The sequence below is a fragment of the Pomacea canaliculata genome, linkage group LG2, assembly GCF_003073045.1.
Source record: "Pomacea canaliculata isolate SZHN2017 linkage group LG2, ASM307304v1, whole genome shotgun sequence".
Lineage (NCBI taxonomy): Eukaryota > Metazoa > Mollusca > Gastropoda > Architaenioglossa > Ampullariidae > Pomacea > Pomacea canaliculata.
Genome location: NC_037591.1, coordinates 40,503,408 through 40,518,166, shown reverse-complemented (window position 1 = coordinate 40,518,166; position 14,759 = coordinate 40,503,408). Strand labels below are relative to the sequence as shown.

The following is a 14,759-nucleotide window of genomic DNA, read 5'->3' as shown; positions in this document are numbered from 1 at the left end:
GGTGGATATGGGTGTAAGATGAGGGGTCGCTGTCTTGTTACGCTGCAGGTATTGTCTATTTTGTTTGTGCTCTCTTTTTTGATGGAGATTCGTTTTTCCAAGCCTTTCTTGGTGATCAGATTAAACCTTGCCGCTTCGTACTGCTTATATACAATTACCTAAACTTTCATGTGATATGATTTACTAAACTTTATAGGGGTTGTTCTCCTTTCAACAAAATTTTAATTTCTCGAATCACAGGACCAAACGGATGTGGCAACAACAACGGAGGCTGTAGATACATCTGCCTACCAACCCCTGGGAACAGAAGCAAGTGTTTTACTCCGTTAGACAAGTCACATGGTATGTGTCAGATTTCTAGGATTTAAAATGTAATGGTCAAGAAACTGTCAAATCCTTTTAAATTATTGATGAAAGATGAACATGTTTTAAAAAAAATCAAAGCACTATAAAGAAAAAGAATATAGGTCAGTTGCTGCTTAAAGAAGGTAAAGTGTTCTAAATTTAATTGACAAAAGATTAATTTGTTTGAAGTAAATTCAGTGACGTTTCAATGGCTATATCAACTTCGTGACATAAACTTAAACAAATAGAAGATAACGACATAATTCTTTTTGGACATTAAATAACCATTGGCATTCCTGGCAAGTATGACATTAGTACAACAAACGAGTAGGCTACCAATGTAAGGAATCAAACAACAAGAAATGGCAATTAACTATTGTCTGTAACCTTTCTGTTTGCTTTACCTATTTGTCAATAGTTGTGATTATAGTCACGTGACTAAATCACTTTTTTTAATCTGGATGTTAATGACCCTCTCCATCCTTATTGTTTGCTTCGTGATTCCTCTTTTTGACTTTTATGTTTTTATCTGCATAATTCTTTTCTTATCTCGACAATCTTACCGTGTCTACTTTTTTTTAGTTTTGAACATATGCTGCTTCGTGAAAGTACATAAACAACACGTTTATAATGTTCCATAAACATGTTGAATAAAACATTCACAGTTCTCTTTTTATTGTCTTGTAAAACATTACTTCCTCTGCCTCACCTGTCACTTAGTCATTAACCATCAGAGCACTACCAAGAAGACAAAGACTCACGAGAAAGCCACGAAACCTGGGTTAGAGAACCTGGACATAACGTACGCGTGTCATTGTGATGATATAACAGTGAAGACATATAAACAAGAAATCGTCTAATAATAAACCAGGCATCGTCTAAACTATTAAAATCTTCTGAACTTAAATCGTCTTAACTTAAATTATACTGGGTATCCGTGTCTCCGGAGAAACAGCTGTCCACTATGATGTGGATGGCGGACCTCGTAGAAAAGTCACGAAAAACAATCCGACTGGTCACTACGTGTAAAGTGTCTTACATGGACTGCGAGTACACAGCTCATCACCTCATTGCAATGCAGCGTTGAACTACCGAGATCCAAAGGGAGTTTTAGTGTGAGCGTGGCAATAATAAAAATGTCAAAGATGTTAATGAAATGTGTATTTAAAAGGGAATGGTGTAATAGCTGTAACATTAAATGTGCAGGTAGCACAGACACCATTGAGACCCCTTTAACTTCAGGCTAACTGTTGCATGAATTTTCATTGCTTGTAAGTCATTAAATACTTTTGTACTTGTGATATAATTGTTACTTATTTTGCTCAGTGTAGAGCAGAGTTTGGGGCTCCTTACTCGCTTTGTCGTTCACTGGCTAACGTATTAAGATTATGGGTAACTTTTCCTTGCAGTGTTATACAACCTTAGCACTGTCAACCACATGCTCAGTTTTCCCGGGGTTAACGTCTTGCAAAAACCACAGACAAATTATAATAAAAAGGTAGAAAAATTGCCTTTAGTTGAGCTCATGTTGGTAACCACCATTTTCGGTTTGTTTACAAGTCTCAATGTAGATTAAGACCTTTCAAACTATTGTCGTACCTCTAAGGTCCTCTGGTAATCTGTTGGACGCGCTGTATATCAACATATGGTTCTTAACTTTCTTAATAACAACTGGCATGGTTTTGAAAGTGGAAGGCAAAAGCTTCAAGAATTTGTCTATGATCTCTGAACAAAATTTTTAAACGAATGTTATTCTTGAGGTCTTTCCTGTAAGAAGAAATAGAAAACTAATTTAACCAGACAAGAATCTACTGGTTTACCATTCGCACCAACATACTGAGCAGAGCACTTCAAGCGATTTCCACCTCCCTTACCCTGAGCGGCTCATGGTTTATCCAAACTCTAATGTCCACAGAAGTGGGCCTAAATATTTGTCCCCAGCACTAGTCTCCGACCCAACTTTTACACAGACCGTAGACCCCAACAGCCCCAGTCTTCCTTGCTGCAGCCAGCGGGTTCCTACAACGCTCAGATGTCCACCACCAGTCGAAGAGGGGAAAATGTCCGGCAAATCCTCTGTCAGCCACTGCTCTGCCCCATACACATTAAATGTGTCCACCAAACTAAAGCTCACCTTACAACAGCAACATGTCTCTACTGATGGAGTAATACGACCCATGGATTGTATGATGAAAGAAACTTTTTCCTGGGTACTATCCTCGTCTTGTCACCCAACAGTCTGCAGAGCCATCAACTATCCGCTGGTTAGGCACGAGACGACCAAAAAGTATTCAGGTGCTGACATAGAGAGTGATGATAACACGGTCTTAGCGATTCCTGGGCATCTTTTAAACACTCCCGAAAAATCTGTTTATTTAGAGAATCAGCCAGACTGAACTTGATGGACTACGCTGCAGACAAAATACCTTGAGGCAACAAAGAGGTGCTACTGTCAACAGCCCAAGAACTTCTAAGGAGTCAAAGAAAGAAACTCCCCTATTACATGGACGATATCCTAGTTCTCTGTGACCAAGACCACCTTGAAAGAAGAAAAAAATTCTCCAATAAAATCACCTTCCAAATACAAAGAGGTAAACATTTCCATCAAGAAAAAGATGATCGAGAACGAATGATACGCCATAGAGGAGACAATGATAGAAGGTGTAAGCACAAAGGCATAACAACTTCTGAGGATTCTAAGAAGTCTGCAGATTCCCCCATCTCACAGAATGGAATGATGTTTTCATGTAATAGAATGAATATTGCTAAGATCTGTTAAACTTCACCAAGTATTCGAGATGCACTGCAGGTAAAATTCTCCGATTACGTGCATAAAAATAATTATAAATAATTGAAAAATTTGGGAAAAGCGGAGTTATGAAATACATAATAGAACTAATTAAATCTTGGTTGTATTTTATTATTTTATTTTTTTGCAAAACTTGCTAAATAAGATAAAGAATCCAATATAGAACGTGGGTGGAATTAAAATATTACATTAATAAGATACTTAAAAAAAAATAATTTCTTCTTCTTCGGTATCTGTTGTGTCTCTTAAAATATCTAAATCACCGTTAGTTACAACTTGGATTTAATCTAGAGATGCGCAGACACACTTCCAAGACAACCTAAAAACTTTACTTAAATCGCCTTGCTTTGTTCATGTCCGGTACTGCTACAGAATGTTACTGTTGTTTATTTCCAGGATGTGGTGAATATGTTTCCCCTAGTGGCTTCATTTCGTCTCCATCATACACTAGACAGGACCTGGACATTCTGGATTGTATTTACATAATAAATACCACAGCAGGCTATCGCATCACCTTAACATTCCTGACACTTGAAACTGAAGACTGCAGATACGATTTTCTGCAGGTTTGTGGTTGATTTGTTACTTTATATTAAGGATTTTTAAAGCTCTTTTAGTTAATATAAATTATGTGCGGAAATAATTTGTGCGTGACAAATATAACTTTAATTATGAATTCCTTTTAAGTATTCAGTAAACTGTATGTCTTGTACAACGATATGTTTGTAGGAAAGTAAGTGTGACTGAATGTCAATTTATGTTTCTTTCTGATATGACAAACAACGAAACGCTTGTGACCATTAGCACTCATCATCATGAATACTTTTTAACTTCATTGAATTTATGTTCACATCCCAAGATCCGGGATGGAAGCTCCGAGCTGTCACCGTCTATGGGTATCTTCTGTAACACGAGTGATCCGGACAGAGTGAGGTCCACGTCTAACACCATGTGGATCAGATCCCGGTCTGGCTCACAGTCAGGCACTGGCTTCAATGCAACTTACTCATCGGGTAAAACAGTTTTTTTTTCCAAATTACTACAATTATTTCGTCTTCCCCTAATGCGTATATTTGTACTGATTTGTCAAGAACATGTAGAGTACTCAAAAATAATTAGTCGTCCTAAGGAGCTTTTCCATTTAACAAAAAACAAAAACAAGAACCAAGAAAACACGTGTTTATGAGCTTTCCTGTTTTGTAGTGCAAATGTGAATACTGCTTTTGCCCTTTTTCTTTTCTTCAAATTTCTTTTGATGAAAACACTTGATCAACTAGTGCGATCATATTGAAAATATGACGGTGGTATACTTCACGTCATATACAAAACTCCACTAACATACTAATTAGTCAAATGACATTTTATGTTATCTACTACATTTCAACTCTCATCAGGAATGTGATTATTTCACTCAATCCTCTAAATCCTGTAAGTGAGCTCGCATTCGTCCACACGACATTCACGCTCTCTCAGTCGTGTCCACTAGTGTATACAACACATCACCACCACCGACAACGCCGGGCATTCATGGCAACAAGTCTGTCTTTCCAATAAAAAAGCAGCAATAAAAAAAAAGTACTTTTAAACGAATAGAAATGGCAATAGTAATTTTATCTGAAATATCTCATAGCTGACTCATTATTTGCAGACAAAAAGCCTCATGATCACAAATACAGAATAGTATTATGTATTATGCTGTAGTATATACTTAGATCAGCCTTTCTGACTGTGTTTACGGCTCTATACAGACATCTCATTAAAACCCTGACAGAAACGATGAGACAAACAGGAAAATGCAAGGCCAAGTCGTGTAAGGTGGTAAAGAATAAAACCATCATTCACCAATGAAAATCTCGCAAAACACAAGAGTTTCACGTCACGGATCCACAGGTTGTTCACAAATCACAACGTGGGTTACATTTCAGAGGGCAGTCGATAAAATGAAACTTCCTCTATTCGTACTTAACAATTAAATAATTTCATCCTTCTCTAAGTCTCTCTGTACTAGTCACTTTTTCTCTCCTAAATGTAAAATGTGAAATGCAAGCTTAATCTGTTCAAAACCCTCAGTTAACACTAACATACCGCGAGATTTTTTAACTTGTGAAGCTGATCAAAACTGAGTAGTTTGTAAATATTGTACTGACTTCTTCTACGGTCCATAGGGTCTATGACATAGACTCTATGTAGACAACACTATCACTGAACACAAGAAATATCCACAGCCGAAACAATCCCAAAGATAATTCACCTTCCTTGTCCTTTCTTCTGCTACTTTCTCCTCCTTTTTCACCTCTTCTTCTTTCTCTGATCTCTTTTTTCAGCTTCCTTTATTCTTTATTATGCTTTACTGTATTTATATTTATGCCTTATACAATTAACCCCTCCCATAAGTAATAAAAGAAGCAAAATTTGTCGGTAAGACATGTTAACACACTATTCTTCTTCCTTCGACCCTGCTCACCTGAAAGTTATAAAAAAATTATAAAAACCTTACTCTTGTTATAGTAAAGAAATGTGCAGAAAACTTCCTTCCATTTGTGTCAATCATATCGCTCCCACAGAAGTTCATCTGCCTTGTCACTGACACTATAACCGGAACGGCATCCGTCGCATAGACATCGACAGGAGGAAGTAATGTTACAATCCGTCCTGATGGTCTACAGGCCCATTCGGGTATTGACTACGGATCGCAGTAGACGGTCCGTGTTTATTGGTCAAATATACTGGAGAAATCAATTCGATCCGCTAACCTTTGATGGCAGCCGAATGCTCGGGCTGGTTCAACAATATTAGCTCAAGGTAAAGTAGCTTACATGCAACCTGGTTATATGTTTTAGACTTGTTACAAGATTGTTAAAACCATTTGAATAATAATAAAGAACATTTTACTATTTCATCACTTTATTTTCTACTAATAAGAAGCAAACTTTGTCAGAAGACACGACACACATTTCAGTCACAGACAACACACTGCGTCGTCCACAGGTTCTCACGTGTTCTTTCTGACAACAGATTTTCAAAACCTGTACGTGTGCTTACATTCTATATTATTCGGGAGTTTGTGTTGATTTTGGTTGAGAGGAGGGCAGTAAATTTTCAAGATCGAACTCGTTTCCTCAAGGTTAATAGAATATCTTAAGTGACTAGCTACCGACCTTTCACTGTCAGGATTGTAAGGGTGCTTACCCGACTCACATGGGGTCAACTTTCTCTCGCAGAGTGACTCTCAGGAAGCGTCTGTCTCATTAGGTCATTCATACAAGTATATTTTACACACTAACCTCGCATATGCAGTATGCAAAATAAAAAACCGTTGTATCTAGATTGTAGAATATTAAGAAATTATTTTTACAGAAGGGAAATGAGAATGTGGTATCAATGTGATCTCTCCTTACAACCTCTTCTGCATATGGTGGAGTATGTTGAAAAGCTGATGAAAGATTTTGTGTACATGGACATGTAAAAGTACGTATTTTTTCAGTGTCTATGTTTTTGTTTGGGTGGTAGTATTTCATAATCTTTTTTTGCATTCTATAATCAAAAGACTTGTCAACATCGATAAAAAACTTTAAAACATTACAACTTACAAATCAATATATGTAAATGACTACAAACCATAAATAACATACCATTGTCATCAGCGACTCTGAACATTATCCCAGTATTGGTCAAGGTGAAGTAATTTACACACACTGTGGTCTTATATATGTATTAATTTATATTTCGTTATAGAAATTTGTGTTATTGGTCTAATGACAAAACGTCTCTTAAGTATTTGAATTAGTGAGATATTATCATAAATGCTCATTTGTTGACTGTCTATAAGGAGGTCGACTATTGGGCCTTTCTGTGGACTCTGTGTCGAGGCTACTATTCTACGCCGACACTGGCAACGATGTCATCGGAATGATATCACTGGACAACAACAGTCATCATATTGTCGTCGATTCAGACATTGATCATCCTATAGACATCGGCTGACAAAACACAATGGGTGATATAATAAGACTGAAAATAAAATAAACACGGTTGAAAATCCTTAATAACTGGTGTTAGGAATAAAAAATAAAGTAAATGAGAATTAGAAAAAAATACAAAAATCTTTGTGTCGAAAGATGACAGCTCAATTCAAAGACATTGAGTAGTTTTTCAAACAGGCGAGATATAAATTTATTTTTAATCGCTCATCAATACTTTACACAAACCACAGTGTCATCTACTGGAGTGACCATGTCAGGAGTACCATAGAGAAGTGTAACTATGACGGCTCGGACCGTGAGACACTGGTTTTCGCATCTTCGCATCTTAAAGGTCCTACTGGTCTTGCTTTGGACACAGAAGGTAAGATGTTTGATTTTTGTTGAACTTATGCTTATTTTTTATGTGAACTTACTAAAATCGTTCTTACTTTTTTCCCCATCATAATTTATTTGATTTTGCTTACCTGCTTTAAAAACTTATTTACTTGTAAAATGTAGGCTTTTGTCTTTTAGCCCGTGTATCGATGATTTTTGGTTGTTTTCTAGTACATCATCATTCTTTACTTTGCATAAAATGATCCGTAAGTGTAAATATTTGTATCTTTCCTTTCCTGATATCTTTGATACATATGTCTGTGTTTATACGTATGCATCTGATGAATGAATGCATTTATGAATGTGTGAACGGGTGGATCAATGGGTGCACATGTGAAGGGAGGAGACTTTACTGGGCAACTGCAGACACACAGCTGATAGGATGGACGGATGTGGACAGCAAACGTTCTGAAGTTTATATTAAACTAGAGAAATCATACTTTACGGGCCTGGAAATCTACCAAAATGAGTTGTTTGTCACGGACTGGGGAGCTAAAAAGTAAGCTGTTATTACTTCTCTTTACCTTACAGCAACACATTTATTTTTACAATAACCAACTTTATTTGCCCCGTTGGGCACTTTGAACGTGGAAAGCTGCTCTAGTCATAAAAGTAAGTTAGAAATAAAACATTAAAAGTTCATTGTAAGGTTCAGCGTTGAAAAGATGTCAACAGCGAAAAATATGAGCAAATGAAAAAGAAGACGTTATGAGCAAGTGACAATTATATATATATATTAACAAACTTACATCAAGACTATTCAAGAACTGTATGTGCGCACCTACATCACACACACAGACACACATACACAACTAATAATTTATCTGAGGTTGAGCAGCTGCTGCAGCTGTGGATTAGTAAGTAGATTATACATATCGCTTTACCTACCTAAAGGCAGTTCACTAATACTTGTACTTCGCCTTTTGTTGAGTGGTAGCCAAACGCCTGCTACTTTTGCTCTGTGTCTACGATACTTTGTGTTATATTTTGTATTTCTGTTTGTGTTTCGGCGAACTACTACCAGGCATCTGTCAAAAACAACACACATCTATCGCATTGGCAAGAACGGAACAATGAGGTCCATTGTACAAGTTAATGGCAGAGTAAACGATGTTCGTGTCTATGCCGAGAAGAGTTCACATAAAAGTCAGTAAACATTCATTACTTGCCGCAAATTTAAAGCAAGAAGGTGACTCTAATGTAGAAATGCAGATGAGATTATATTTTTCTCTAATGTTTCCTTCATTTGTCTGTGTTTATGTTTTGTTTAGACACAAAACTTGTGCATATCTTGAGCGGTGAAGAGAGGGTCAACTGCTTGACGTTTTCCATTCATTGTTTTATTGTCCACTACAGTGTCTCTTCCTCTCCTGAAGGTCTTAGAGTGTTGGCTAGTCAACACAAGACAACACCAGACCGTCCACTATCTTTACTGTAGCCAGAAGCGATTCCAAATGTCCCAGGGTGTCAACCGTATTCTGTACTAAGTGGTTGGTTTCGTGTTCCTTGTAGCAGAATCATATCCTCCGTCTTAGGCACTTGAACTTCAAAGACCTGTATACACCGGCTCACACTGGGAGTTTTAGTGACACAGATGTGTACTTAGATAACTTGTACATGTGTTTGGCATTACCACTTGATGAATCAGACTTGTCAAAGGTCTGAAAATTAGATTTTGGAATACACGATTCTTCCAATGGCACTTACTGAATTCAATAACAATAACAACCAACTTTATTTGTCCCAATGGGAAATTCAAATGGGGAGTGTGCTCTGGTTACTATATATATAATAATAATAATAAAAACGTACATCAATCCCATGCACACCTACACACACACCGCTGACAGTTCATCTGTGATTGAGCAGCTGGACTGCTGATGGCACAAAAGATTTCAGATGCCTATTGCTCTTGTACAATGGCATAACATAGCACGTACCTGAACTTAATAAAATAAATTCCCCCTAGCACATGTTCAGGTATTGACAGAATGCGGGAAGCTTTCCTTACTAGTTGTTGGTAACTGAAGGAAGTCAAGTCCCTCTGTTTGATGCCAATTATCTTGGAACAGATGTGAACAATGCTATTCAAACTTTTCCTATCATGGACAGATAGATTACGAAACCAGCACACAATGAAAAGGACAAAAGACTCTCAATAAACAACTGGTAGAAACGGCCTAAAATTGCTTGGCTGAACTTTAAAAACTATTTAACTGCTGCTGAATTTGCTGCTTTTCCACCCCTTGTCCACCCTGTTAATGTTGTGATTATGACAGAATATACCCGGTGAAGGTATCATGGTCTAAAATGGCGGCTCTTTCAATGCAGACTTTCAACGTCCAAATAACCCAAACTGCGTACTTTGCCAGCGGATAATTAATTAGCGAGTGGGTCAAAACCGACAGCTGATATTTACAGGTTAGATTTTTATCGCCTATATCTACCCATATCTGAAACAATACCCAAAACGATTCAGGTTTGTCTTTAAGATCCGGTCTCGATGTACATGTAAAGTCGGAGTTACAGATGCTGAAATCGCTTGGACTGCTGACCAGTTGCTCCGTCCTCTGATGTCCCCATTCCATTCAATCATCAAGAAACCGACACAGTCAAGAGAAACATCACTCTACTGACCATCTACCCTGTCTACAAGTAGCGTAGTGGACAGGTGACTAAATCCCTTCTCCCGGTGTGGGACCCTGAGGTGTCACACTCTTCTGATTGATACTCTGCCAGCCGGCTGGTCTCTCTTGGCGAATCTATCCACTTAATGTTGTCTCCCCTAACACCTCTACATTTCTACCCCACACACCTCTACGCTGGTACATAGCCCCACCCTCCCTTTCTTGTTTAAGGGGTGTATAGATATAGACTTACTCTGGAAATGGAGTTTAAAAATAGTATAGAAATACATTGACCCTCTAAAAAGAACAAAAAATGATTTCAAAGATTTCATTCAACATTGTGTACGTTGATCTTTGATGTTTATATCTCATAACCGACTGATGTGAAAATCTTATTTCCTAAACTTTAACAACCTACACAATTTATTTCTATTTTCAGCATCTACCCCACCAGCACCAACAAGCGATCACACGATAAGAAATGAAAGTACAGGTAGTGTTAAAAGATTCGCTTTTTGTCCCATTTACTTGTGTTTCGGTCCAACATTTCAAATAAAAGAAAAAGCATGTGAAAGGCATTTCATTTTATTTTTTTTACTGACACTCAATACTACTTGATATTATAATCTCACTCATTCTATAATATGACAGTCAATACCATTTGATATCATAATTTTACTTATTCTATAGTATCACCTTTTAGACCCAGATAGTGATTTATCAAAAAAAATTGTTTTAAAAATGTATGTACCACCAAAAGCGGACTATATACTATTTGGCACAACTTTTGTTCCCGTCTTTAAACCCTGTTGGTTAACAACCATGGGATGTGATTGCGGATTTTCATCTTTTTTACAGATTCCGATGTATTTTTCAATGAGCTCCATGTTAAACACTTTGCATGGTTACAGTGTTAACTGCTCACATATTATAATCAATTAGTGTCTCAAACACTGACCCCGATCATGCGACAAGCGAGACAAAATGATTTCCCTGCAGCTATCAAGTTGTACAAATTTGTGGTTTCTAAGCCAGTCTCTGTAGGAGGGAGGACAGAATGCGGGAGTCTGATGAGGAGCCAAGGTTTGGGGCAGAGGTGTGGACAGAGAAGATTTCAGTGAAGTAGTGGGGGGAGGGGAGGGAAAGGGGATGGAGGAGCTTCAAAGAATCCATAGCACCAAGTGGAGCTTGTAGTGTATTGTAGCTGTAACTGCTAGACAGTGAAGACAAGAAGTATTGTGACATGTTCACATTTGCGAGTCCTGGAGAACGAGATGAAGAGTTGAGTTCTGGACTTTGTGAAGTTTATCAATGAGGTCGTGAGGACAGCCAGCAAGACGAGAGTTGCAGTAGTCTTGTTTACACAAAACAAATGTGTAGATGAGAAGTTTGGTGGTGAGATGGACAGAGTATGGCGAATGGAGCTGATCTGGAGCTCATAGTATGTAGAACGACAGATGTGAGAAACATGTTCATCAAGCAAACATTATGTAACCTACGTGACGTGTTGAAGTAACAAAAACAAAATGAATTAGAGAATTAAAAACAAATTGTATTGGGTGGCTTATATACAGGTGTGCTCATGACACCGAAATTTGCGTGCGTGCGTGCGTGCGTGCGTGCGTGCGTGCGTGTTATAATAGAAAAGGAAATATATCATAAACAAAGTTCTAATTGCTCTTATTACTTTTATTACATTTTGGTGGAAACAGACTCTGATGGCGCTGAGACTTTAAACATCATTTTGGTCGGTGTCATCGTTGGCTTGGTAGTAACTGTTGGTATCGCCACTCTCATCGTTTTCATCAAAAAAGGGAAATGTAAGTAAACATCAGGAAATATTAATTATATAAACAAGACAAAAGTGCACGAAAATAACAAATACCATAAAACATTAATTACTTTGAATACACTTTAAACATGACAAGCATAACAGTTACAAGTACGACTCATGTCATAAATAATCTCTAAGTTTACAGTTTTCTGTGAGAAGAAGTCACTCGGACATCGTCGGTCAGTTTTTGCGGCCTCAGGGCAAAGGTTACACACCGTCACACAAAGTCTCGCTGTCGCTATAGCAACCCCCGAGGAAAAAAAAGAAAATTTGCTGATTATTTGTTCTAGTACAGTGACAATTCTTCTTTGAAAACGTGAAGAACGAGAACATTCTCGTGTCTCTTGTGTACACAGCCTTTTATCTCGTCGTTACAAAGGTAAGAAAATAAATTTGTTTAATTTGAGTCTCATGGTTTGCAAGACTTCGTTCACATGTAACATAAACATGAAAACTTGAGGTCTGTATTTTTCATACATCATTTTTCTGCAATGTGCAATTGATCTAACATCTTTGAATCACGGCCATTTTTGTAGCTTTTTTGGACTAATTTCATGTTTCTCTCTCTCTCTCTCGATCACATTTTTTTGAAGATAAAACACGAAACACTTCAAGTAATCTACTTAGTGTTTGAAACGTTTTTTGGCGTCTTTAGTTTCGAAATGTACAATATTTGTTAGTATTTATAAGTGAAATCTGTACATGATGTGAACATCCTTTTCAGTGGAAACAATATTTTCAGTGAAACATTTTTATTTGCAGTCACCTCATCGGATTCTTTACTATGATGCAAACTGGCTTCGTGAGGAAAAAGTCGTCAGGAAAAAGTTTAGGAGAACCATTTAATAAGGACCGCTTTTTCGTGGACCAGACTGAAGTGGATTATTTCCTAGTAATTATCCTAATAATGAGCATTTGACAGTGATGTGTGACATTGCTTGGGTGCTTAAAGCACATTTTAAGTTTTGTTCATTTTCTGTCTATCAAGATTTTATCTGTATTTGGTACCTGCTGTGTAGTATATCAAATAGGGAATACATTTCAGGATTTTAATTGGATATAGTGGGCTCTTGATCACATTGTCTTTATTGTTATGCAGAAAAGCAGCATTATTGACATTGCACGACTGAAGTTCCTGCTGCCAATATTTCATACCTATGGCAATAAAATGTCTCGTCAGGTGAGAAAATGTCCGTGTTCATTTTAGGGTTTATGTCAGTTTGACATACAAGTACAAAAGTTGATATTGACAAGAGAAGTAAAGTTTATATTTTAAATTATAGGTATATTTCAGTGAAACATTAAATCTAGTCAAATATACACCCCTTTACTAAAAATTACTGCAACAAAAAAGTACAAATGTCAATTTGGAGCAGCTGACTATAACTATGTGACTGTAAATATGTGTATGTATAGTACGTGCACATAGATGCATCTGTGTGTATGTGTTACTATGTGTGTGTATGTATCTTCGTGTAGTGTAACTAGGTGTGTATATCTGTGTATTTTATTATATGTATGTATATGTGTGTGTAGGTGTATTTGTTGTCTAACCTATGGGGTCTAGGCAGGTGTGATGGGCAGAGCCTTGTAGTCAGGGCTTTACTACACTCTTGACTACTCCGCGATCCACGCCGACTTAATCATGTTCGCAGTGCACATCAGTAAATTCTCTAATTAACGTTAATTAACGCTTATTTCGAGCTCCCAGCGCAAACCCTTGAAACAACACAACGCAATTTTAGTGAAAGAAAAAAAAATTATTATGTCACAAGATCCAAAATGCCGAGAGCTTACAAATTAATGAAGGAATGAAAGGAACATGCAAACGAACTAATTCCCTATCTTGACTAGTTATCTAAGGTGTCCCGTTAATACTATTCTCGTTAATATTTTATCTAGATACTAGTGAGTCAATTAATCTACATGTATTTTGAACTACCTCACTCGTACCACTACACCGCTCACTCACTCCAAGTAGCGCCGACTCTTGCGACCAGAGCAACTTTTCCACTACGCTGCCAAGAGTTGATCGTGGGTTCACAGGGACAGAGGTCACTCTTCTTTTACACTCAGGTTGATGAGTGTGCAAACACCTTTTTGGTCGGTCCCTACCCCACGTCTCTTGTCTGACTGGTGACACACGTGGTGGCGAAGACTTGACATGCCAAGTCATCTTCTTGATGCTCACCCTCCAAGAGTCAAGTATCGAAAAGCCTCCAGTTTGGGTCCCAAACCAATGTTAAAACGCTGGGTTTAGCCACACATGCACCCGATTGGTCAGTCATAGCACATGACATACCACTACGACCAATCACGCATCACCGTTAGGGTGAGACTAGGTCCCCTCAGCTTCTAGTAATACGATAAGTAATCCCGGCGCCTAATTTTCTGCTTTCCGTTCACTAGCTGGTATTGTGACAATATTTTCCTTCTCTAAGTCGTTGTTGTCGTCTGCGTATTTGCCCCCATTACCCCCGTCTCTGTCTGCTAGCCGGTCGTGTAGTCAGACCAGGCCCGCAGTCTGCTTTGACAGATGGGACTTAACTGACAGTAAACATTCCTCTACTAGGATTATCCATATCCACCGTTTGTGGCAACCCACAGACCGCTGGCACTAGGTCTTCTGGGCTACCATTGCCTCTTGCCTGCAGTGGCGCATCATCGACAGCTACTACCCCCGTTGTTCACTGTTGTCCCGTGCCCTGAGCGGCAGGACATCGACAGCTAGTGTCGCACCTGTGTTGAACGCCCGCCAGAAACACTCGCCTGTGGCGGTTCCATGG

The 14,759-nt window shown here is 38.1% G+C and overlaps 1 protein-coding gene across 1 annotated transcript in view; it reads left to right on the top strand.

Annotated features, from left to right (window-relative positions):
* LOC112556896 (low-density lipoprotein receptor-related protein 4-like) overlaps positions 1-13,855 on the top strand; it is a 32,311-nt gene extending 18,456 nt beyond the window's left edge. The window contains exons 7-12 of the mRNA XM_025226338.1: positions 7,368-7,498; positions 7,852-8,011; positions 8,537-8,658; positions 10,579-10,632; positions 11,852-11,959; positions 12,736-13,855. Of these exons, the coding sequence (XP_025082123.1) occupies positions 7,368-7,498; positions 7,852-8,011; positions 8,537-8,658; positions 10,579-10,632; positions 11,852-11,959; positions 12,736-12,761 (601 nt within the window). The 3' untranslated portion in view covers positions 12,762-13,855. The remainder of the gene's footprint in view (positions 1-7,367; positions 7,499-7,851; positions 8,012-8,536; positions 8,659-10,578; positions 10,633-11,851; positions 11,960-12,735) is intronic.
* Positions 13,856-14,759: the final 904 nt, after the last annotated feature.